Raw genomic sequence first — 26183 nt, 5'->3', positions numbered from 1 at the left:
GTATTTTAAGATGAATAAAGAACAACAATAATGGAAATGCAATAATCTAAATTCTTAATTGACTAACAACAAACACATTCTGGTGAAGGACATGGGTTTTACATTTGTTTTTCCCTCTGTATTTAGGTTCCAGTCTCCCTGGAATGATGGATTGAAAGATTCCCCTGTGTGTTAACTGTCAATCTTATTAAATTTGAGTTTGGGCATTTTCAGCTCAGTTACCAATGGTTTCAGGCCATTTGCACAAGACGACCTCTGGTGTGGCATTAAGGTAGATGGATACTTAGGTATGGAAAATGGAAACATACCCTGGCACAGTGGGACAGATATTTGTACAGGCCAAGGATCTTTGGCGAGGAAAGTGACTGGAATTAACTCTGCGGTGATCTATGTAAAAACAAGGGCGTGTGAAAAATCGAAAATATAGTCTGTTTAACAGCATTCATACGTTTCACTCAGATGAGGAATAAATTTACACGAGAGTGCATGCACCAAGATTTTCTGCCAATGTACAAATGGATTTGATACAAAACAAAAAGGAAGGAGGGATTTCCTGAATGGTGGTACACAGCCTGCAGTGCAGCCAACAGGAGTGGGTTTATTGTGCATTACAATTCCTCTGCCAGTTCTTAAGGGCTATTCAATCTAATGTGCTTCATGCCTACTTATGTTTTGCTCTGGACTTTCTCACTATTAATTATACACTCCAATTTGGTGTCACCCCCAGATTTTGACATTGCGACCTGTAATTTCCAGTAGCTGGAAATTTTTCCTGAGGCATAGAAGGGACTTGAGTACAGGTGACACTGCAGAATCCCTGACATGGTAAACTCTGAAGGAATCCCCAAGAAATTGAAGATTCTACTGGCCAATTCCCCTAAGCCTAGGACCCTCTGAAAGCGTCCATTTAAATTGGAGGGTTCCACGCAATTAAGTAAACAGTTACTCAGGAAATGTTAGACTGTTAAAAGCCTAGTCTAACACCTATTAAACTGACATCCCCCCCTCCAACCAACTTACATCAAATGCGTGTAACTTCCCCTGGATCTGACCTTAACTGCGTCAACATGAGGCTCAGTCCCCTGCCGAACCACCAGAATCAACCTCCCTTTTGTGTGCTGTAAACCTGACCTCCCCTTCACCCACTGGCAGACCCAAACCTTGCAGGACCCAATCACCTCCCCTTATACAAGACAACAACTCCTCTAGCCATCCGTCCACCTCCACCTCCCGTAAACACTCCATCATCTATGTGGGCCCCTTGCACTACGTCACCTTCCCTAGCCAGCAGGCATCCTATCCTTACACTTATCTTTTGTACTTACTGTTTCACAGTGGTTGGTCAAGGTGGCTGTTTGTGATTCTGCATCTCTAAGTTAGTGCAGCAACTGACTGCTGATTTTACTGGTTATTGATTTCTTTCCCCTGACTGTTCTACACTACAATGGACCTGTCAGATTGGACGTGTGGCTCTGCATTTTAAGGAACTCTGATCAGAATCTTCTGTCTGGAAATTCTTATGCTTACGTTGTGTAACAGTCTGAAAAGCAACCCTCCATCACCATCCTGTCTTCCACCTTCAAGCCGATTTTTGTATCGAAATGGCTAGTTCTCCTGTATTCCATGTGATCTAACCATGCTAACCAATCTACCATGAGGAACTTTGTCAAATGTCTCACTGAAGTCCATGTAGATCACGTCCACTGCTCTGCCCTCATCAATCCTCTTCGTTACTTCTTCAAAAAACTCTATCAAGTTAGTGAGACACAGTTTCCCATGCAGAAAGCCATGTCGACTATCCCTAATCAGTCTTTGCTTTTCCAAATACATGTAAATTTACTTCTGTTTCTCCTCAATGTTGCTCCATGGAGAACTTTCAATCATCTCTTTTAAAGAAACATTCCAGTTACGTCCACACAGCTTGAAACAAATCCCTTCTTATGCAATCCTTCAAAACTTATATTCTTTAAGGCAATATTAAACCTAAAGCTTTCTGTGATACTAGGGAGACTATAAGGCTACTCCGTGCCTCTTAGCTGCTATACTGCTTTTGCTTTGCTTAAAAAACTCCCTTCGTTTCTTGGCTCAAGCTTTGTTGCTGTGTATGCTTGTTTTGTGCATGAACATGACACCTGAAGCTACTCCTGGTGCACTGTGGCTTCCTTAGCTCAGCTCAGAACTGACCCTCTGGCTGCCTCCACCACTCTGGGTAGCTCGCAAATCAAGTTCTTCCTGCTTAGCCTGCACTGTTTGTGTAGTGATTTTTTTTTCCCTGATATCTCTTTGTAGTTGTAACTACAGTATTGCTTCAAATCCTGTCTGAAGCCTTTTTCTGTGGTTTTCAAGTTCTATCACTGCCTGAATTTTTTCAGGATAAATCCCTGCTGATTACCATATCATGTTCTTGTGATCCTTAACACAGAGTTGCCACTCCCTTACTGGATTTGTAAACAGAGTAGGTTCAATTTACTTGAAATTCTCAAATAGGTTAAGACAAACTGATGACCTGCAGTTCCAGAGCAACATGTGGACATATCCTTTGTGTAGCATGCTGCTACTTGGAGTTCTCCTTGCTGCTTGTCGGGTGCCCTTCTCCCAGTCCTTGGCTCACTTGCATATTCGGGTCTTAAAGTGGTAACACACCAGTATATATTTCATGAGATGGAAGCAACCTTAGACTCTCATCCAAATGTTAGTCCCTCTAAACTGCTACAATGACCTCTTGTGTGAACATTCTGATTCCTTCCATTGAGCTTTCCCCTTGATACTAGTATGCAACGTGTAACGTCTAGGCACAGCAACAGGTGGTGGACAGCCTTCTGTGTGCAACCTATGAGCCTTTTGTGATTGAGGATAACGGTATCATGTCAACGTATGTCTGCAAATATCCATTTTATGTGTACCTCAATGTAGCATGATCTAGTGATTGAATAGGGAACATGTCACTGTCTTCTTTTTATTGATATTTTGTACTAGTCTGAGGCAAATCAAACTGTAACATTTTACTCTGAATTGCAGGGTGATTGCAATGTTCTGGATATTTTTGTTAACATTTGCCATATCTGAAATGGCGAATGGATGCAGTACTAAAGGTAAGATCTGTCTAGATTTTCTATTTGTGAGCTCATAAATTACATGTAAATTGTGTCAGATTTTGCTCATATTGCTTGCTAAACTCTGTGTTTACTTCTGTCTTTTCCTTTAGCTTTTGTAGATTATGATTGTAAAAATTCCAAGTTCTCTGTTTTGCAAAAAAAAGTCTGAAAGTTTTTGGATTTTGGTAATGTAGGAATATGTGTAGACTGCCTACTCTTGCCCATAAAATCAAAACCATAGAATCTCAGGTAATGGATTCTTTCCAAGCCATGTACTGTACTACAATACCTCTTAAACATCTGGGACCCCTTTTCTTCATCAGCTACATCTTACCTCTTCATCTGAAGATATAGGCTCAGCTTCTACATATACACTAGCCCTTTCTCTTCACCACTTCCCTTGGCTAATCTGGTATTCTCAAATTGCTTGTTGAATATCTAGCCTTGACTAAGTCACAGTCTTGTTCAGTTAAAACTTTAAAGGAAAGAAAGCATTTCAGCTTTGGTTACAAATTCTGCACCGTTACCTTCCTTTCAGTGACCATTATTTTTGGTTGAATGAATTTGTTCACAACATCAGCATAATGTTTGACCCTGAGCTGAACTTATGACTCCAATTGTTTCCATCAGGCAGAAAATCTACTTTCAATTTTGTAGAGTTGCCTGCCTTCAATGCTGTCTCACTCTTGTCTTTGTCACCTCCACAGTAAACTGCTGGTTCTGAGAAAGGGTCACTGGACCCGGAGCATTAAGAACATAAGAACCAGGAGCAGGAGTAGGCCATCTGGCCCTTTGAGCCTGCTCCCCCATTCAATAAGATCATGGCTGGTTTTTTTTCATGGCCTCAGTTCCGCTTATTCACCTCTCACCATAACTCTTAATTCCTTTACTGTTCAAAAAATTATCTATCTTAACATTAAAAACATTCAATGAGGAAGCCTCAACTACTTCACTGAGCAGCGAATTCCACAGATTCACAACCCTTTGGGAGAAGAAATTCCTCCTCAATTCAGTCGTAAATCTGGTCCTCCTAATTTTGAGGCTATGCCCTCTGATTGTAGTTTCACCCACCAGTGGAAACAATCTCCTTGTTTCTATCTTATCCATCCCCTTCATAATTTTATATGTTTCTGTAAGATTCCCCCCCTCATTCTTCCAAATTCCAATGAATGTAATCCCAGTCTATTCAGCCTCTCCTCATAAGCCAACCATCTCAATTCTGGAATCACCCTCGTGAATCTGCTGTGCACCCACTCCAGTGCCAGTACATTCTTTCTCAAGTAAGGAGACCAAAACTGCACACAGTACTCCAGGTGTGGCCTCACCAGCATCCTATACAGCTGTAACATAGCCTCCCTGCTTTTAAACTCAATCCTTCTACCAATGAAGGACAAAGTTCCGTTTGCCTTCTTAATTACCCGTTGTATCTGCAAACCAACCTTCTGCAATTCATGTACAAGGACATCCAGGTCCCTCTGCACAGCAGCATGCTGCAATTTTCTACCATTCAAGTAATAGTCCCTTTTAGTGTTATTCCTACCAAAATGGATAACTTCACATTTATCAACATTGAATTCCATCTGCCAGACCTTCATCAATTTACTTAAACGATCTGTATCACCCTGCAAACTTTCAGAATCCTCTGCACACTTTGCTCCACCACTCATCTTTTAGTGTTATCTGCCAACTTTGACACACTACATGTGGTCCCCAACTCCAAATCATCTACGTAAGTTATAAACAACTGCGGTCCAAACACTGAGCCCAGAAGCACACCACTAGTCACTGTCCGCCAACCGGGAAAATACTCCTTTATCTCCAATCTTTGCTTCCTGTTAGTTAACCAATCCTTGATCCATGGTAATACATTGCACTTGCTGCAGATATGGTCACTCCAGTTCACAATAGGATTCGCCAGCTCCCACATCATACAGCTACAGCACATCACCTGCCTAGCCATCTCTACTTGGTTAATTCAGGTATTAGTTGGTTAATCCCAGTTAGTTAATTTATTTATTAGTTCTGGAGTGTCCTTTCTATACATTGGGCAGATTTCCTACCAGCCAATCAGGTCACAGTTCTCCTGTGATGTCACCTTTCCAGTTAGGTTTCAGTTACTCTGGGTGCTCCTCCCTCTGACTCCGCTCCGGGAAACAAGGCCACGAATCCCTGAGGTAAGTTAGATTTATATTACCGTGCTCTGGGTGCTCCTCCCTCTGACTCCACTCCCTGGAAACAAGGCCTGTGATTTCTCTCCACAGATGTTGCCAGAACTGCTGAACTTTTTCAGGCAATTTCTGTTTTTGTTTCCAATACTACATTCCTTCTTCCCAGCCATCATAGAGTCCAGCTCAACCACAACGCTACTGCCCCATCTCTTCTACACGACATCCCGAGATTTTCTTCTAGACTATCAAAGCCTTAAATTTTAAATTCTCAACTTTGTCATTAAATCTATTCATGGATGCAACTCTTTGTATCTTATTATATTTCTCATGCCCTGAAAATATCTAAGAATGCTGTTTTTACCAGCTCTGGCCTTCTGTGCCTCCTCCATTACCTTTGCCCCATCATTATTTGCTACGCCTTCAACCACCTTAGCTCTAGACTTCAGAGTTTCCTAAACTCTCCACTTGTGTCCTCTACTTTAATACCACTCTTGAATACCCAAATTTTGACTAAAATTTTAATTAACCCTCTTAATATCTTTATCTCAACTTTTATATCATTCTGATTTTATGATTAATATAAATTATTGTAAACTAAATATCTACCTCTCAAAATTACATTTTTCACTGTGGTGTAACATGCTGCTGTATTCTAACAAAGTCTAAAAACTTTGATTATTTATAGCAAATCAGATTGACAGATGTCCTGCAGATGTAATGACAACAGTTTATGCCCTTGAAGGCGAACATGCCCGCTTACGTTGTAGATTGTGTGTCTCATCTACTTGTCATGCCATGAATGACCTTCAAACAAATGGATCTGCAATTACTTGGTTTAAGGACCTACATGGAAATGGTAGTATTGAACTTGTAGGAAGAACAGGCAGGTTTACTGTTGAAGGATTCTTGCTCGGTTTTTGGCCTGCAACCTTGAATGATACTGGAAGATACTTCTGTTTGTTCTTGTAAGTAGCAATAATGATAATTATGCATGCTGGCAGGTGTGTGTGGAGGGAGGGGATGGGTCATTCTTTTGAATTGGATGCCATCAGTCAACGTTATGATGAAAACCAGGAATATATTGACAAATCTCCTAAAATGCCTCACAACTTAAGATCTAGCCGTTAATTACCTCTCACTTTAAACTTAACCTTTTGGTGTATCCAACATTTCTTGATGAGAAGAAGAAAAACAGTCTGAAGAATAATGACAGATACTGAAAATGCATTGGTAGGGAATTATGGAATATTTCACAAGGTTGACTTTTGACATTGTAAGTAGTTTGCTATGTGATGAGTCTTTCAATCTAAAAATTAATAAGTCCATTTATGGAATTTCAACAGGCCAATGGGACTATTAATGACCCAGAGGTAATTGGATAGTTCCTTACTGCCTCAGATTGCAAATCACATGCATGGGTTTAGCACCTATAACTTTCACAGGGAGACTATCTTCAAAATTTCCAGTTCAATAGCACTCTTGACTCGTATATGTTGGAGCTTGAAACCCTGTGCCTGAACCAATATAACAAATCTGGTACTTTTACTCCAGTCTGTCCATTCAAAGTCGTATTCTTTACTTTCCCTGGTGGCCTAAGGATCATGCTTTGCCTTCCCTCATTTCATTTTGACATGTTCCCTCCCAAATCTCCTGCAGCTGATGCTGGTATTTGCTTTTCTCGTAGCTTTTTCATTTTTCTTTCAAAAGCACCAGCACCACAGTTTGCCTTCTTCTCCCTCCTGTTGCTGTTCAGTCCCCTTTTTAAGCCACTATTCTACCTGCTCTTTACAGGCATTTGCTTACTCTGCTAACCACACTCCCTTTCAATATTATTCAATTCATACCATTGACACATGTTTTCACTCCCCATTATCACTATTCACCATCTCCTTTTTGATCTCCTTTTTGACTGTTCATCTATTTTCCTTGCACTTATATCTATCCTACAGCTACACTTGATGATAGACTGCACATAGTAGCCTGTGTTTTTTGATTTTTTTGAAAATTATGGAGAGAAGACCACAGGCTGAGAATGTTCAATGCCCTGGTCTTTCATTCTCACCTTTATCAACAAGCACAAAGTGCAAAACTTCTCCTTAAAAACTTTCAACTTTTATCCTGGCTGACAGTTTTCAAAATCAATGACTTGTACTTTGCCAACCAGAATACTCTCTTCAATTTTTCTCTAACCACATTTCTTTGGATATGATACTCTCTGGCTATTGCTGCTTGTTGAGCTTTAACTTTACTTCTCTACATTAAGATAAATAACTTTAGATCAAATCCATTGCATACTACTACGTAGCCTTTATGGTATTAGAAATTGAACATTAACTAGGTGATGTTAATCAGTTTGGCCCAGATCTTCCCATAAGTCGTTAATTGTTGTAGCAGTTAGGCAGTTGTGAGTTGAAAACTTGCAGATTTGCAGCCCAATGTAGCTGAGTCCATGGAAATTGCTTGCAAAGTTGAAAACTCTAATGGGCAATTATCTGGCACCCAGAACACTCTGAAAATATCCTCAAAATTGAGTTAGTGTTTGAGACTTTGAGGGTTCCAACTGATTTCCCTGAATAGTTAGCCAGAAACAGTTAGAGGACATGAAAGTGACAACCCCCCACCCCACTACATGCAGACACACACACCCCTCCATATCTACCTGCAGGTACCTGAACCCCTCAGACCTGGTTCCCATGACATCTGATGCCCCTCCTCCTTGCGTTCCAACCACACTGATTCCAACTGTGCCTCCTGGACCCGACACCACCACCCCACCTTACGCTGACCCAGATCCAACTCTACTTTTCCCCCAGACTCGGCAAGGCCATGTTAATTAATACTTATTTCCCCTGCAGTCTTTGCAGTGTTACGTTTATTCATGGTTTTGACTCGGTGACATGAAAGGAACATAAATATTTCGTCAAGTTAAGTTGATTGGAATTAAAGGTAATGAGGTTCTCCTGTTTCTGAACATCTGACTGGTAATGATCATCCAGTTAGGACAGTCTTTTAACACAAAGCTCATGAATTGTTGCTGATGGAATATACTTTCAGCGCAGTGTTCTTGCAGTGGAGGGCATGGATATTGAGTCTATTGCTATGGGTACCAAAGAAATGTATTACTTTGTCCTGGACTATTTCATGCATTTGGTACTCTGTTCTTTCAGGGAGGTGGTGAGCATCCCATCGTAGCTCTGATTTGAGCCTTGTAGATGATGATTATATTGTGAGAGTGCTGCAGAAAACGGCTTTACATTGACTTACAATTCAGGTTAAGCAGCTGATTAAATGTGTGTTGGGTTAATAATATCATTGGAATGTGAGTGCCTTTTGCTTCATTACTATGAATGATCGTGAACCTTGTGCAAAAATCTATTGTAGAGAGCAAGAAGTGAGAGGGAATAAAGCAGTCTAATTTGGAACTGACTGCTACATCAGTTCTTGTTATTTATTTTCCCAAATTTATGTTCAGCATCATTTATTCTAACCTGCTTTCTGCATAATAGCAATGGAACTCACAATATCATGGGTGAAAACGTGACTTTGGATGTTACACCAATCAATGAAGGTTGTTACACTGAAGAACTAACATATGAACGAGATGCTGACATTGGAACATCTATTGAATTGCTTTGTCCACAAATGGAAGAGTACCAGAATAATAAAGAAGATCTGAAATGGTACAAGGTAATTATGTTCAACTGAATCAATTAGATTATCAAATTTGGAACTCAAACTTGCGTTTAAATTAACAGGTGGAACCTATGGGCAATGGTGGAGTCAGTTGGCTAAACATGATGAAAATTGAAAGAAGACATTGTTAATGTCATGCAAAAACCTTTTGGTTTTCCATCCAAGGTTTGAATGGTGAGACAAGAATCTCACAAGTAAGTGGCAAGAGGCTTATTTATATGCATTAATATCTCATTATTACCTAATGTAATCTCATTTATCTACAGTTTGTTATTTCCGAGGTAGTGGATTGAAATTAGACAGCAACAACTCCTGACGTGAAAGTCTGAGCAGGTACCTGGTAGATTCAGCTCATCATTTGCTCCTCTGGGGTTCCATCTGGGACAGCAGTTCCCAGCATCTCAGGGCACACTCCATGGGCAGCAACCGTCCGTCATCCAAGGAAGTTGGCACCAACACCTTTTGCTGCCATGCTGCTACCAGGTATCTTTGCGCACAGGGGCACATATCATCTCATACATCACAACTGGGAGCATCTCAGGACTTCTGAATATTTACAATCAACGTATTCAGAGATGTCATTGCACACCTCTGGAGCAAGTGGAAGACCTAGCAAAGACACCAGATCAACAGCTGTTGCTGTCTGGTTTCTCTCCACTGCCTGGGAAAACAGCAATCTGAATAGATAAGGCGAGATTAGGTAATAATGAGATGTAAATGCATACCTCTGGAGCAGGTGGTGTTCAGGAATTGAACCCAGGCCTCCTGGCTTATAGGTAAGGGCAATACCAATGCACCACAAGAAAGCTTGCTTTGTTCGTGTTCATTCACTTGGTCATTTCTTGAATGCTCACAGCATTTCTTTGCACTTGCCTTGCCTTTTTGCGCATTGTCCCCTCAGTCAGAAATTAAAGGCTCACAGTAGTTCTGTCTCACCTTGTCTTTTAATGCTCACACAAAGCCAGGCAGTTTATCTTGTTGCAGTGATTGGTGAAGAGGTGAACATGTAGCTGTTCAACACCACACTACATCAGTGTCACATCTACAGCATGTGCCAGCAGCTTACACAGCAAGCATGCTGAATATGCTTCTATGTCATGTCTGCAAGTCTAAGGGAAGTAGTTCTCTGGCAATTCAAGGGTGACTGCTGTTAGTCAAGGGTTCCACCATAATCAGTAAAGGACATTGTGTTATCTTAGTCAGATGGCTTGGACAAAGACATTTGGCCACATGAGACATTAGGTTTCAGATGTTCTGTATCATTGAAGACTAGGGAATGGGCCATGGTCACTCCTGCAGATTGAATGCAGCAAGTCTGCGGATTAGCAGTGAATCAGTTTGGGAGCTGGACAGAGATCAATCAGGGCTTTGCTCCATCATCAGGCAAGGCTGCCATTCCAAGTTAGTCAGGGCTTGGGCCATGATCTCCAAAATGCCTGTTCACTGAAAGTCAATTTAGCTTATCAGGGGCCACTGTGGTGGGCAATTTGGGGAAGTCAGTTGTGGGAATTGGAGACAGCACGCTGGGATGCTGGGGGTCTATAATTATTATGGGATGGGAAGGGGGCTCCACAACATGTAAAGGTGGGAGACAATAGTGCATTGGAAGACATGGTTACTGTGGGAGCGTTGTCACTGATAGTCAGCATCACCTTAGATTTGATGGGGGAATGTTGCATAACAATAGGTGGCTTGACTAACTGTAGACCTGGAGCTCAGGAATAATGCAGGGAGATGGCGATTTCAATGAAAGAGATGGGTGGGGAAGCTCAAAACTGATGGGGTAGACAGTGCAAGGAAGAAAAGAACAAGAGGGATTGGGCAGTCACCTAGATATAACAGGCTGAGCCTACAACTCAGTCTGTGAAGCATGACCAATGATGCCTTCCATCCTCACCTGAATTGCAAATGCAAAACAGAAATAGAAACTAGCTGCCAGCACACTGGAGTAGGTAGAGTAAGTGTTTTTTTCTTTGTCTGAGAAATTGAGTTGTATTTGTGAGCAACGAGAGGACCTTCTCAGGGCAGCTAATATAATCAGGCATTTACACAGGACAGGTTGAGGGCATCTGTGATCATAGAATCCTGTGTGTGAAACACTTAACAACCAATTGATTGGGATACAGATCCTGGCCAGTAGCAATCGTAACAAATCAATGGTCAGTTCAGACTGATTATGGTCATGTCTATGAGGCTAAAGTAATCACAAGTGAATTTAAAAGTGTCACCAACAGGCCATAATTCATAAAGACAATCCATGTTCCCATTGGCTACATGAGTGCATAGAGTTGATTTTCTGTCATCTTGAATTGTAAATATTTGACAATGTGCTCTTATATGCAATGTTGCCTTTCTTGGTTGATGTGGAGGATGGGGATGGGGTTGAGGGGGTGGCATGGGGATTCAGGAACATATGTTTCAGTAATCATATTGCACTTACAATCTCCTACTTTATTTAAGCAACATGGCTTGTGCCGCATATGTCTGAATATAAGGCCTAGTATGTTAAAGATCCATGTGCAAGCAACCCAAATTCCACCATGTCCCATTCTATTGGGGGTTATGCTAAGCTGCCATTTGTGTGTGATGTAAATGAACACTGCACACACACAGCTGTTCTGTTTCTAATATTCATCACATAGTCTCATTGGAACCATGACCAATAGATGCTGCTAAGGAGAGGTTAGCACTGGTTGTGATACAACAAAGACACAGAGAAACTGAGGAGGAATAAATGAACCAGCAGCAAATGAACAGCTCCCACATGAAGAGCTCATAGCTGAAGGTCCTTCTGATGAGTGAGGTGTGTTGCTGCCACAGATGGAGATGATCCTGGACACCATCACAGAATGATGCCATCTGCTGGAGCAGGATTGCAATTTGGAGGTCAGTGAGTGGCCATCTTCTGTTGATGTCAAGGTGACAGCTGCACTAAATGTTTATGCAGCTGGTGGCTTCCAAGGATCCATGAGGACCTGTGAGGGATGTCTCACTCCTCAACTCACAAATGTATCAAGGCTATTACCGATGCAACTTGTGCCAGATCACACTGCTTCATCTCATTTCTCACTGACAGGGTCAGTGCTGTAGGCCAGGCAGTAGGCTTTGCCAACATAGCTGGCTTCCCCTGGCTGCAGGGCTGCAGATAGACCGTACATACCTCACCCTGACAGCACCATAGTCTAAGACGGCAGACTTTAATCAACAGAAATGTTTTCCATTCAGTCAGTACAATCATCTGTGATCATTGGTATCACCTATTGGGGTTTGTACTAAATCCTCTGGAAACTGTCATATTGCCCCTATTCGTGATAACTGTCAGGTTTCTGCTTCATTTCGAGGACCTTACAAGGATGGTTACCCTCTGCTGATGACTCGATTATTCAACCCACTGGCTGAAACAAAACACAGATACAATGCAGCCCACTCATCCACCAGGCCCATTCTGAAGCAAGTGATAAATCTCCTGAAGATAGGGTTCTGATGATTTGATTAGTCTGGGGGAGCCTTGCAGTACAGTCCACACAGTGTGTTCCACACAGTCCTAGTGTGCTGTGCCCTGCACACTGGAGCAAACAAAGAGGGGAGTGTGATAGACTCTGAAGAGCTGGGAGAGCAATAGCAGTCTTTTAAGGAGGAAGATGAGAACGAGGCAGGAGAAACATCATGTTCAGCATGATAGAGTGCTGCACCGTTGGATGCAACAAGTCATACATGACTTACTTGACACCCAGTTCCAGTAGACACGAGTTGCATGAAGTCATCATTCAAGTTTTTTGATGTTCAAAAGGCAAGCAGTCCATGTTTATTTCCAGAAGCAAATGCAGGTTTATTTAGTTATTTTCACACTTTTCCTGTTATTCAATAAAAGTTAACGTTAATAACTGTTTGAAGGCATTCCAATGTGTGCTACTCCCACATTCGACAATGAGAAGTTGTAATGCTACACTGGGTATTAAGGGAAGTGATGGACTGCCTTAGACAGGGTTGTCACATGGTATGGAGCTAAGGATGGGTAGCCTCTGTAGTGTGGTTCTTGTAGCTGCATTTATAATAGCAGTCAATCAGACAAGTGAAGAAGTAAAGGCAGTACGTTGACAAATGTGAGGGTCTGTTTTCAATGAAGTGTCACCCATGTCACCTATGTGCTGTCAGTAGCTTTTCTGTTATATTTCCCTCCCAGTACGTGTACTGTGCAGAGCTGTTTGTGGCTAGCAGTGTTTGACTCGGTGCTTGGCTGGCCTTTAAATATGGCCCTGGTGACACAGATCCTGGTAGGTCCTGGCAGTAGAAAATCCTTCCATTGCTGGTGAGGGCATGACAGCGTGAGTGTGGAAAAGTGGGGATATGGTGCACACATAATGAGGTGAGCAGTGGAGAGTTGTGTGAGATGACTCACTAGTGCTCAAGGATGGAAACACTCCATGAAACTCCCTGAAATTGACACTTTGCCGATTTTTGGTAAAATCCAGCCCAGTGTTTTAGTGAGGGCATGGAATATCAGAGTGCGAAGAAGCACGACGGGTTAATGTTTTCTGCAGCAAAACAGCAAAGATATTAAATGTGAAACCATTGAACTCTGTAGAAACAATCAATTGCAAAAAAAACAAGACCACCTAGAAACTGATATCCATTTCAAGCCCACCGACTCCCACAGCTACCTAGAATACACCTCCTCCCACCCACCTTCCTGCAAAAATGCCATCCCCTATTCCCAATTCCTTTGCCTCCGCCGCATCTGCTCCCAGGATGAGGCATTCCACTCCCGTACATCTCAGATGTCCTTGTTTTTCAAGGACCGCAACTTCCCCGTTAAGTGGTCGAGAACACCCTCAACCGTGTCTCCCACATTTCCCGCAACTCATCCCTCACACCCCCTCCCCGCAATAACAACCAAAACAGAATCCCCCTCGTCCTCAAGTACCACCCCACCAACCTCCGGATCCAACGCATCATCCTCCGACACTTCCGCCATCTGCAGTCCGATCCCACCACCAAAAACATATTTCCCTCCCCACCTTTATCTGCTTTCCGGAGTGACCACTCTCTCCGTGACTCCCTTGTCTGCTCCACACTCTCCCCTCCAGCCCCACCTCACCCAGCACTTTTCCCTGCAACCGCAGGAAGTGCTACACCTGCCCCTACACCTCCCCCATCACCCCCATCCCAGGCCCCAAGAAGACTTTCCACATCAAGCAGATGTTCACCTGCACGTCTGCTAATGTGGTATACTGCATCCGCTGTTCCCGTTGTGGCCTCGTCTACATCGGGGAAACCAAGCGAAGGCTTGGCGACCGCTTTGCAGAACACCTACGCTGGGTTCGCACAAAACAACTGCACCTCCCAGTCGCGAACCATTTCAACTCCCTCTTCCATTCCTCAGACGACATGTCCATCCTGGGCCTCCTGCAGTGCCACAACGATGCCACCCAAAGGTTGCAGGAACAGCAACTCATATTCCGCTTGGGAACCCTGCAGCCCAATGGTATCAATGTGGACTTCACAAGCTTCCAAATCTCCCCTCCCCCTACCGCATCCCAAAACCAGCCTACCTCCTCCCCGCCTCCCTAACCTGTCCTTCCTCCCAACTATCCCCTCCCTTCACCTCAAGCCCCACCCCCATCTCCTACTGACTAACCTCATCCCGCCCCCTTGACCTGTCCGTCCTCCCTGGACTGACCTATCTCCTCCCTACCTCCCCACCTACACTCACCTTTACTGGCTCCATCCCCGCCTCTTTGACCTGTCTGTCTCCTCTCCACCTATCTTCTCCTCTATCCATCTTCTATCCGCCTCCCCCTCTCTCCCTATTTATTTCAGAACCCCCTTCCCCTCCCGGATTTCTGAAGAAGGGTCTAGGCTGGAAACGTCAGCCTTCCTGCTCCTCTGATGCTGCTTGGCCTGCTGTGTTCATCCAGCTCCACACCTTGTTATGTCAAGACCCAAAGTTGCTGCCACCTTTCACTGCAGCAGAGGGTCCCTTTAACGAACTCTCAAAATTGTCATCCCCCAGTTACTACCTGTTAGGATGGCTGCACAGGAATAAGCATCAATGACAACCTAATGGAAAGGGATGAAAATGGTGTTGTGGTTGCTATTTGAGTATAGAAGTTGGATACTCATGTGGCAGTAGTTCAGGGTAGTGGGATCAAAGTCAGCTGCAAATTGACTTTGATTTGCAAATCAAGGGAGAGAAAGAGAAGGAACTTGTCACTAAGCCAGTGTTTCTGTTTTCTTAACTATTGTCTCTTCAGTGCAACCCTACTTCAAAGACAAATGGGGGTGGCAATGGCCTAGTGGTAATATCACTGAGCTATTAATCCACAGACCCAGATAATATTCTGGGGACTGGCTTCAATTCTGGCCATGACAGATGTTGGAATTGGAATTCGATAAAAATCTAGAATTAAGAGTCTAGTGGTGACAATGAATCCATTGTTGATTGTCAGAAAAGCCCATCTGGTTCAGTAGTGTCCTTTAGGGAAAGAAACTTACCTGGTCTGGCCTACATGTGACTCCAGACCCACAGCAATGTGGTTGACCATTAACTGCCCTCCAGGCTGTTAGGGATGGGCAATAAATGCTGGTGTTGCTAGCAACGCCTACCACCAATGAATTAATGAAAAAAAATGGGCAGTTGGGAAATACAAGTCATGCCATTTATTCTGCTACAATTAAGGACAGAAACTGGTGACTGTAAAGACCACACCCCTATAGTTGAGGTGGTGTTAGACAACCTGGGGATATTGCAATGACAAGGTGGAATATACAGAAAAGGCTGGTGCTTATTTGGGACCATAAAGAGGACCTAAGATGATGAAGGCCCCCTTTGGTAAATTACCGCATGATGGTATATCTTTTAATTTCATACTAATCTCAACAATATTGTACAGATCAATTGCTAGAATCTGTTTATTTCTAAACCTGTGCAGCATTGTGCTTCAGAAAATTGAAATGTTAATGATTTCACTGTAATAGTCACTCGTGTACCTTTAAATTCAAATCATTATTCACATCTAATTTAATGTTACTAAATATTTTCATTATAACCAATATTGTCTTTGATCGCAAATGAAATGACCATAAGGTGTAGGAGGATTCCTAGACTCTCTCTCAAGGAGAACCATTGTTTCCTCATCTGCCCTGTCAAACGTCCTATGAATCTTGCATGTTTCAATAAAGTCACCTCTCATTCTTCTAAATTCCAATGCATTAGGGCCCAAACAACTTAAACTCTCTTCATAAGATGGTTGATACCAGGAATGGACAGACTGAGTAAACCTTCTCTAGTCTGCCTCCAACACAAGTATATCTTTCCTACATAAGTGACCTAAAACTCTGCACAGTAGTCTAGTGGTGGTCTGAATATTGCCTTGTATGGTTTTAGAAAAACCTCCCTACTTTTATACTCCATTCCTTTTGAAATAAAGGCCAACATTCCCTCTGGTCTTGGATGCTAGCTTTTTGTGATTCATGTGTGAGGACTCCCAAATTCCACTGTTCTGCAGCGTTTTACAATCTTCCTTCTTTTAAGTAGTATTAAGTATCTCTATTCTACCTGCCAAAGCGCAAAAGCTCATAGTTTCCCACATTATACTCCATCTACTGAACTTTTGACGATATGCTTAACCTTTCTATATCCCCCTGCAGATTCCTTGTGTCATCCTCACTACCTATTTTTGTGAAATGCAATTAAAAACTGCATGGAAACTTAAACTTCATTAAGATTTAAAATGAAAACAGAAATTGCTGGAAAAGTTCAGCAGGTCCGGCAGCATCTGTGGAGAGAACCCAGAGTTAATGTTTCTGGTCTGGTGACCCTTCCTCATAATAGATGGTAGCTAGGAAAAGGGTGTTTTTTTTAATGCAGAAGATAGGGTGGGGGTGAAGGGGAGGAGTAAACGTTAGGTGGAGGTAGAGCCCAAAGAGAGACAAAAGCAGTTGTACAGACAAGAGTGAATAAAGACCAGCCTAGGAGAATGAATAGCTACTAATGGGGACTATTAATAGCTAACAATGAGCTGTGTGTGGTAGCAGTCCATATGATGGCAAGGCCTAGTGGGTAGGGTGGGGGTGGGGATGGGGGTGGGGGTGGGGGAGGGGGAAAGCGTGGTAAAGGGGGCTCAAGCCCTAAAATTGTTGAAATTGATTTTAAGTCCAGACGGCTGCAGAGTTCTTAAACAGAAAATGAGGTGCTGTGCTTCCAGCTTGTGCTGAGGAAGTACATGGGCAGATTTTACACCCTCTGCAGTTGCAGGGGAAAGTGCTGTGGGAATGTGTTGGGAGTGAGGGAGGAGTGGACCAGTGTATCCAAAGGGAATGGTCCTTGCAGAAGGCTGACAAAGGAGGGGAGGGGAACATATGTTGAGTATGCCAGTTGGGATATCACGTGGTGGCTGTACAGGACATTGGTGAGGCCACCTTGAGAATACTGAATACAATTCTGGTCATACTTCTGTAGGAAGGATGTTGTTAAACTTGAGAGGGGATAGAAAAGATTTGTAAGGATGTTATTGGGACTGGAAAGTTTAAGTCTTAGGGAGAGGCTGAATAGGCTGGCGCTACTTTGCCGAGAGTGTCGGAGGCTGAGGGGTATTCCTAGGATAGGATAAATAGCCAAGGTATTTTTCCTAGGGTAGGAGAGTCCAAAACTAGAGGGCATAGGTTCAAGGTGTGAGGGGAAAGATTTAAAAAGGACCTGGGGTAGCTTTTTCACGCAGATGGTGGTGCATATATGGAATGAGCTGCCAGAGGAAGTGCTGGAGGTGGGTAAAATTACATTTAAGATGCATCTGGATGAGTACACGAATAGGAAGGGTTTAGAGGGATATGGGCAAAATGCTGGCAAATGGGACCAAGTCAGATTGGGATGTCTGGTTGGTGTGGAGAAGTTGGACCAAAGGGTCTGTTTCTGTGCTGTATGACTTTGTCTCTGTGTCTGATGGTGGCATCCTGCTGGAGTTGGCAGAAATGGCAGCTAATGATCCTCTGGATGTGGATGCTGGTGGGATGGTAGGTGAGAACAAGGGGATCCTATCGCTGTTATGGGAGGGAAGAGAGGAGTTGAGGGCTGAAGTGCAGGAGGTGGGTTGGACACGGCTGAGGGCCCCGTCAACTACGGTCCTGCGGAATCCTCGGTTGAGGAGGAAGGTGGACATTTCAGAGGTTCCCTTGTTGAAGTTGGCATCATCAGAACAGATGTGACTGAGATGGAGGAACTGGGAGAGTGTAATAGAGTATTTACAGGAAGCAGGGTGTGAGGATGTCTTGTCAAGGTAACTGTGGAGTCATTGTGTTTGTAAAGGATATTGGTGGCCAGCCTGGATAAATGGATAAACATTCACATCCAGTGGATCAATAGCCGCCATTTCTGTCACCCCTGCGGGATGCCCATTTACGTCCTCACTATCCAAAGGCACACAGTGTCCAGGTGAAGCCACACTTTATCTGCACTTCACTTAATCTCTATTGGCTGCTCACAATGTGGTCTCCTCTACGCTGGGGAAACAAAGCACATGTTGGGTGACCGCTTTGCAGAGCACCGGCATTCTGTCTGCAAAAAAGACCCTGACCTTCCAGTTGACGTGTTTCCTGGCCAACATCTCTGCCTCAGGCTTGCTGCAGTGCTCTAGAAAAGCTTCCAGTGTAAGCTGGAAGAACGGCACCTCACTTTCCACTTGGGGAACCCTACAGCCTTCTGGACTTAACATCGAGTTCAATCATTTTAGGGTTTGAGCAGCTTTCTCCATGCTTTCTCCCAACCCCACACACCAGGCGTTGCCAATATATGGGCTGCTACCTCACACAACCCTTTGATAGCTACTAATAGTCCCTATTAGCAGTTATTCATTCTCCTAGCATAGTTCTGAGGAAGGGTCACCGGACCAGAAATGTTAACTCTGTTTTTTCCTTCATTGATGCTGCCAGACCTGCTGAGCTTTTCCAGCAACTTTGTTTTTGTTCCTGATTTACAGCATCCGCAGTTCTTTTAGTTTTTATTCATTCTCCTAGGCTGGTCTTTATCCACTCCTTTGTTTGTCCAACTGTTTTTCCCTCTCTCTTTGGACTCTATCTCCACCTATTGTTTATTCCTCCCCTCTCGTCCCACCCAGTCTTCTGCATAAAAAACATTCTTTTCCTAGCTACCATCAGTTCTGCAGAATGGTCAGTGGATCCAAAACATTAGCTCTGATTTCTCTTCACAGATGCTGCCAGACCTGCTGAACTTTTCCAGGAATTTCAGTTTTTTTGTTTCAGATTGCCCACATCTGCAGTTCTTTCAGTTTCTTTTCAATTAAGATTTGCTCTGTTTTTGATGATCTTGTCACAAGTTTTGTCTGCTTATGTCTGAATATTAGCAACATCTGGTTGATTCATTCTACAGGATTGTCAGGATTACATTTACACAGGATCATCACTACTGTTTAATAAACTTAAAAAAGAAAATGCAGGATATTACACTTGTACACTTACACTTGAACATTCAGGAGTACAATACAAAACTACAAGGACATTGACATTGACATTGAAAGGTAATATATTTTACTAATTTCTTGATGACCAGATCAGAGGAATCCTTGGTAAATTGTATGCTTGTGGAATATCTATCTTCTATTAATTACCAGGTTAACAAGCATTTAGTTAATGGATGGTTGTAAGAATACCTACCACGAGAGGACACAGTTTTAAAATAAAGAGTCTCTCAGATGAAGGTGGGAGATTTGTTTTTTTTTCAGAGGGTCATGAGTCATGAATCCTGTCCCAGAGAGTAGCGGGGGCCTGGCTCATTGTACATTTTAAAGACTGAGTTAAATAGATTTTTGATTGACCAGGGAGTAAAGGGTAAAGGGTGTAGACAATAGAATTGAGGCCACAATCGGATTAGCGATGAACTTACAAAATGGTGAATGAGGCACAGGGGCTGAATGACCTGATCCGAATTCACATCTTTCCATATTTGTATATTCTCATGCATTTTCTGGATATCTTCAAGAAAAAATATTCTGCAGAGTAATAAATGTTGACCTAGGTCTTAAGATCGAATTTTAAAAAAAAGTTATTTAAGCATAATCCTAAAACATGTGGAGTGTTAGGAAATGAGGAGGTATATCTGCCTATTTTCATATCCAACAGGTGATTCCTGACACTCAGTGATGTGGTTGAATCTTGACTGCATTCCGAAATGACCTAGCGAGCTATTCAGTTGTATCAAACCAGAGAATCTCCAGAGAAAGTAGGATGAGATTAAAACCCAGAATTGATCTGACACTGGTTTCCTTCCCAACAGCTGTGTGTGTGTATCTACTCCGCACAGATAATAGCAGTTTTGAAAGGGGGTCACCACTACCTTCTTAAGGGTAGATATGAATGGGCAATAATGCAGAAGTGCCCACATCCCAAGAAAGATTGAAAGTTTTAAAAAAATGTGATAAGGATCTTAGGCAACAAAAGTATATACTTGGACATTTCAGAGTTCACATTTCGGGAGGGATAAATGTTCCAATTGAAAATACACTTACCGTAGGGTATGCAAAAAATAGATTTTATACAAAGAATGATGAATACCAAAATAGCTCAATGTGGAATCTTTGAAAGAAAGGGTTGCATTTATTCTGAATCTTTTATGACCTCCAGACATTCTCAAGTACCTTACACTCCATGGTGTACTTTTGAAGTATAGTCACTATTGCAATGTAAGATATACGTTAATGTTTAGAAGATTTATACTTAAACTAGATATCATAGAATTTGCCACCTTTATGGAGGATGGCTTATTAGGAGTAACTTTGAAAATCTGGGTTTCTGCTGTGGTGCTCCAGGTTAATAAGATTCCACACCATGCACAGGGCTTTACAGTATACCCCGAGTGGTCAATTCTGGAAATGATACATTTCAGGAACCATCCCTTTTTTTTCTTATACTGTAACAGAACACATTTTACCAGGTTAACTCCTCTATAAATTGACATTTTTTCCCCCAAATATCTATCTCAGCCTTCCTTCTCAAAACCTACCTATTTGATCATGCTTTGAATTATTATGCATCATTCCTGTCGCACAGATTACTTTCACCTCTGAAAAGTGCTTGGAAACATTATATTACATTAAAGTTCTATATAAATGAAGTTTATTGTGTAGTTACATTAAGCAACGAACTTACGAATTTACTTCCATTTACTTATTTAAAAATTTCTTTTCAAGAATCTCCTGCCAAACCAAATTTAATTTACCCACTTGAAGAACGTATTGAAGTGGTTTTAGGTAGGTAAAGTTTCTACTGTACTGTATTTTTTTCCTTTGTGACTTGTTACCTTTATGGATTGTTAGAATGTTTAGAATGTATGCAAACAGAAGAGATGAATTGCAATGGAAAAGAACACGTCACAAGGCCATAGAGTCATAGAGTCACCTCGCACGGAAACAGACCCTTTGGACCAACCAGTCCATGCCAACTGTATTTCCAAACTAAAGCAGTCCCACCTGCCTGTGCTTGGCCATATCCCTCCAAACATTTCCTATTCATGTACTTACGTCTTTTAAATGTCATAACTGTATGTGCATCCACCACTTGCTTTGGAAGTTCATTCCGCACACGAACCACTCGTTGTGTAAAAAAAAATTGCCCGTCATATCTTTTTTAAATCTTTCTCTTCTCACCTTAAAATATTCCCCCCAGTCTTGAAATCCCCCCTCCCAACAAGCCCACCAACCAGGGAAAGACACCTGCCATTCACTTTATCTATAATCTACATTATTTTATAAACTTCTATAAGGTCAGCTCTCAACCTCCTACGTTGCAGTGGAAAAAAGGTCCCAGCCTATCCAGCCTCTTGTTATAAATCAAACCCTCCATTCCCGGCAACATCCTGGTAAATCTCCTCTAAACCCTCTCCAGCTTAATAATATCCTTCCTATAACAGGGTGACCAGAACTGGACACAGTATTCCAGAAGTGGCCTCAGCAATGTCTTGTACAACCTTAACATAATGTCCCAACTCCTATACTCAAAGGTCTGAGCATTGAAGGCAAGCATGCTAGAGGCCTTCTTAACTACCCTATCTATATGTGATGCAAACTTCCAAGAATTATGTACCTGAACCCCTAGGTGTCTCTGTTCTACAACACTGCCCAAGGCCCTACTTTTAATTCTATTAGTCTTGTCTTTGTTTGTTTTACCCACATGTAATACCTCGCACAATCCAAATTAAACTCCATTTACACTCTTCATCTCACTGACCCAATTGATCAAGATCCCTTTGTAATCTTAGATAATCTTCTTCATTGTCCACTATAATACCAATCTTGGTGTCATCTGCAAACTTACTAACCATACCCTTTGTATTCTCATCTAAATCATTTATATAAATGACAAACAAAAGTGGACCCAGGGTCTTGATTTCAACTGCAATGCATAGGATTCTTAAGTTTAAAATCTGTGAAATGTAGCCAGTTTCCAAATGGTTTCTGAACTAGACATAGATAAATCAAACTGGGCTTGATTCAGGCATTTTTGACATGAGCGTTATAATTTTCAGGCCAAACCATTGTTCCATTTCACTTTGTAATCCAGTTTCTCAAAAATTCATTATACAAAAATACCATATCCTAAACCTAACCATGGTGATTTTGCTGATGTGAATCTGTCTCATCCCTTTTTGAATGCCATCATAAATTTCTTTATCCATCAACCTTGCTGATAATCTGTATCACATATTCTTCCTTTTACTGGTTTTCTGTACAATTTTTTATATCCTTCATTTGTTTCTCATTCTTGAGCTCTCCAAGCCAATTAATGTTTAGCACTTTAATGACCCAAAAGTTACTGTAAATATAACAGTGAGACGAAGAGAACTCGGTATTATCAGTGGAGGAAGCGTTCACTTTGATGCTGTGTAAGCTGAATAAACTAGCTGTTCATTCGAATCCCTCTTTGCAGGCACCTGGTCTTCAGGCACAGATCCAGGTTCCTTTTAAATGAGTTGAGGGTTTCTGGCTCAACCGGTAAACTAAGGAGTAAATTCCAGGCATGCACTGCCTTCTGGATGAAAAAGGGCTTCCTCATATCCTGAGATAGCAGGAGCTGCCGATGCTGGAGAATCGGAGATAATAAGGTGTAGAGCTGGATGAACACAGCAGGCCAAGCAGCATCAGAGGAGCAGGAAAGCTGACGTTTCAGGTCTGGATCCTTCTTCAGAAAATTTTCCAGACCCGAAACGTCAGCTTTCCTGCTCCTCTGATGCTGCTTGGCCTGCTGTGTTCATCCAGCTCTACACCTTGTTTCCTCATATCCTGTCTTGTCCTTCTGCCAGTCACTTTAAATGTATCCCCTGGTAATTGACCTTTCTGCTGGGGAAAAGATCTTCTGTGTACACTCTACTCCAGCCCCTCAAAATTTTGTACACATTGTCCAGTCACTCTACAAACACCTCTGTTCTAAGGAATGATGTGGAGGTGCCGGTGTTGGACTGGGGTGGACAAGGTCAGAAATCACACGACACCAAGTTATAGTCCAACAGGTTTATTTGAAAACACAAGCTTTTGGAGTCTTGCTCCTTCTTCAGTTGTTAGTGAGAGAGGTAGCATCTGACACGGAATTTATGAGTAAAAGATCAAAGGCCCACACCGTTGATGAGGATGTGCTAAACAAACCTAAGATGCTGTTAAATCTTTAATCATTTGGAAGGTTTGAATTGATTAATATGTATATTAAATCCCCAAATTCCTTTCAAGTCTCTGTCCTGTGAGAACTAAAGGTTTTATCAGTGTAAAGAAGAGGTGACATTTTAGGTCAGACAATGCATGTCAGGTGTGAGGCCTTGTTTAGAATATGTTGTGTTTTGGTTTGGAGTCAGACTAGTTCTGTATCCAAAGCAGGAGCCCACAAAACGCCTCCCTGACAGACCGTTCATAAATTGTCCTTCCTGAACCAAATCGAATGCATCTGCAAATACTAATTCATTCCATAGATTCACACGCGTGTGTGCGCGCATGTTTGTGCATGCATGCACGTGTTTGAGATAGAGTGCATACGCACACGCACATCTCGTGAGGATCCTCTCAAGTGCATGCAGTGTCTCTCCCCCATGCACGTGCTCGCTCGCTCACTCACTCACTCACACTCTCTCTGTCTCTCTCTCTCTCTCTCCCCTACACACGCTCTTTCTCTCCACACGCACACTCACTCTCCCTCAAACACACATACACGCACACGCACACGCACACACACACACACACACAAGCACTGTATTTGCAGATGCATCCAATTTGGTTCATGAGGCACACAGTTTATGAACAGTCGTCAATGTGGCATTTTGTGGCTTCCTGCTTTGGAAATAGAACCAGTCTGACTCCAAATCAAAACGCAAACAGATTCCGGATGCGGCCTCACACCTGCCATGCATTGTCTGACCTAGGATGTCACCTCTTCTTTACACTGATAAAACCTTTAGTTCTCGCAGGGCAGGGACTTGAAAGGAATTTGGGGATTTATATATACATATTAATCAATTAAAATCTTCTAACTGATTAAAGATTTAACAGCATCTTAGCTTTGTTTAGTATATCCTCATCAATGGTGTGATCCTTTGATCTTTTACTTATAAATTCTGTATCTGATGCTACCTTTCTCACTAACTAACACCTGAAGAAGGACTAAGACACCGCAAGCTTGTGTTCTCAAATAAACATGTTGGACTATAACCTGGTGTTGTGTGATTTCTGACCTTGTTCTGAGGAAAACAACTCTAGCCTATGCAATCTTTCCTCATAGCTGTAATTTTCAATCCCTGACAGTATTCTTGTAAATCTTCTCTGTACGCTCTCCATAGCATTACATCTTTCCTGTAATACAGTAATCAAAAGTGTACATAAAACTCCAGAGTGGCTTAAATAGTGTCTGATGTAGTTCTAGCATTACATTCCTGCTTTTGTATTCAATACCTCAATCAATAACGGAACATCTCCCATACGCCAACTTTGGTGACAGATGGATTACTAGAATCAACTTTGAGATAGGGTTAAATGCAACTTGGAAAGATACGCATTAATTGTGGATAGTCAGCATCATTTGGTTTTGTTAAGAGAATGTCATGTCTTACTAACTTAACTGAATTCTTTGAGGAAGTAATAAGGGCAGTGCAGTGGATGTAGGCTGCATGGATTTTAGACTCAGATTGATAAATTCTGGGCACTAATTTTTTGGGAATCAATGGATATGGTAAAAAGCAATAAAGTAGAATTGAATGTAGAAGACAGGCCAAAATCTTATTGAATTACAACACAGATTAAATGTGCCTCTAATGGCCTAATGGCATTATAACTGGTCTTTTAATTCAGGGACCTGGGTTTGAATCCTGCCATGGCAGATGGTGGAATTTGAATTCAGTGACAATCTGGAATTAAGAATCAGATGATGATGAAACCATTGCTTATTGTCAGGGGAAAAACCCACCTGGTTCTCTAATGCCCTAGAGGGAGGTAAATCTGCTGTCCTTGTCTGGTCTACAGACCCACATTAATGTGGATGACTCTTAACTGCCCTCTGGGCAATTAGCGATGTGCAATAAATGCTGGTCCAGCCAGCAATTTCCATTCCAATGAATGAAACAATAGGGTTCCAACAACAATACTCAGTACGCATCACTTTTCACATAAGCACTTTACTTTCAGAATTATTTTATAGTAATTATTAAGGTTTAAGTGAAATATAAATTCTGCAATCAAAGTGTAAAATAAAATCTTTTGTGGTATTTTCAAATAACTAATTTGAATTAAGTTGTTCAAGATTTATTCAACTGTTACTAATATCCATTGATATGTGATTATTTCAATGTTTAGGTGAAAATAGAACAATTAATTGCACAGCTTTTGCTAACAGCACAAGGAGTCTACCGATTCAGCTAAATTGGTATTTTAACAACTCCCCCGTGGCTACATGTAATCGAGCAAAGTCTGTGTGCAAGAGTTTTAGGAGGTAGGTTTTTAATGATAATTGTATTTATTATTTACTCTTGTGAAAATATCTGCTATATTCCGAAACACACTGTCTATGAAGCATTTTGAAATGGTTCTGAGATATGGTGTGTTATATATTTTTTGTACACAATTTACGATATTAATGTGCACATTTGCAGTAAAACTCTTTTGAAATAAATAGAGGGCAACTAGGGCACCAATAAGAATGACAAGCTTAAGGTGTTGCAGGGATCAGTGTTGGAGTTTCCACTGTT

At 42.0% G+C, this 26183-nt stretch overlaps 1 protein-coding gene across 2 annotated transcripts in view; it reads left to right on the top strand.

Moving 5' to 3' along the window:
• Positions 1-26183, top strand: part of LOC109935234 (interleukin-18 receptor 1-like) — an 89882-nt gene that overhangs the window by 22946 nt on the left and 40753 nt on the right. For both annotated transcript variants that reach the window (XM_048597532.1, XM_020533903.2), the window contains exons 2-7: positions 3019-3092; positions 5949-6228; positions 8770-8950; positions 19341-19488; positions 21157-21216; positions 25792-25927. In XM_048597532.1, the coding sequence (XP_048453489.1) occupies positions 3029-3092; positions 5949-6228; positions 8770-8950; positions 19341-19488; positions 21157-21216; positions 25792-25927 (869 nt within the window). In that variant the 5' untranslated portion in view covers positions 3019-3028. The remainder of the gene's footprint in view (positions 1-3018; positions 3093-5948; positions 6229-8769; positions 8951-19340; positions 19489-21156; positions 21217-25791; positions 25928-26183) is intronic.

Source organism: Rhincodon typus, chromosome 6 (assembly GCF_021869965.1).
Source record: "Rhincodon typus isolate 14 chromosome 6, sRhiTyp1.1, whole genome shotgun sequence".
NCBI lineage: Eukaryota > Metazoa > Chordata > Chondrichthyes > Orectolobiformes > Rhincodontidae > Rhincodon > Rhincodon typus.
Note: the sequence above shows the minus strand (reverse complement) of the source record. Positions and strands in the feature narration are given on the sequence as shown.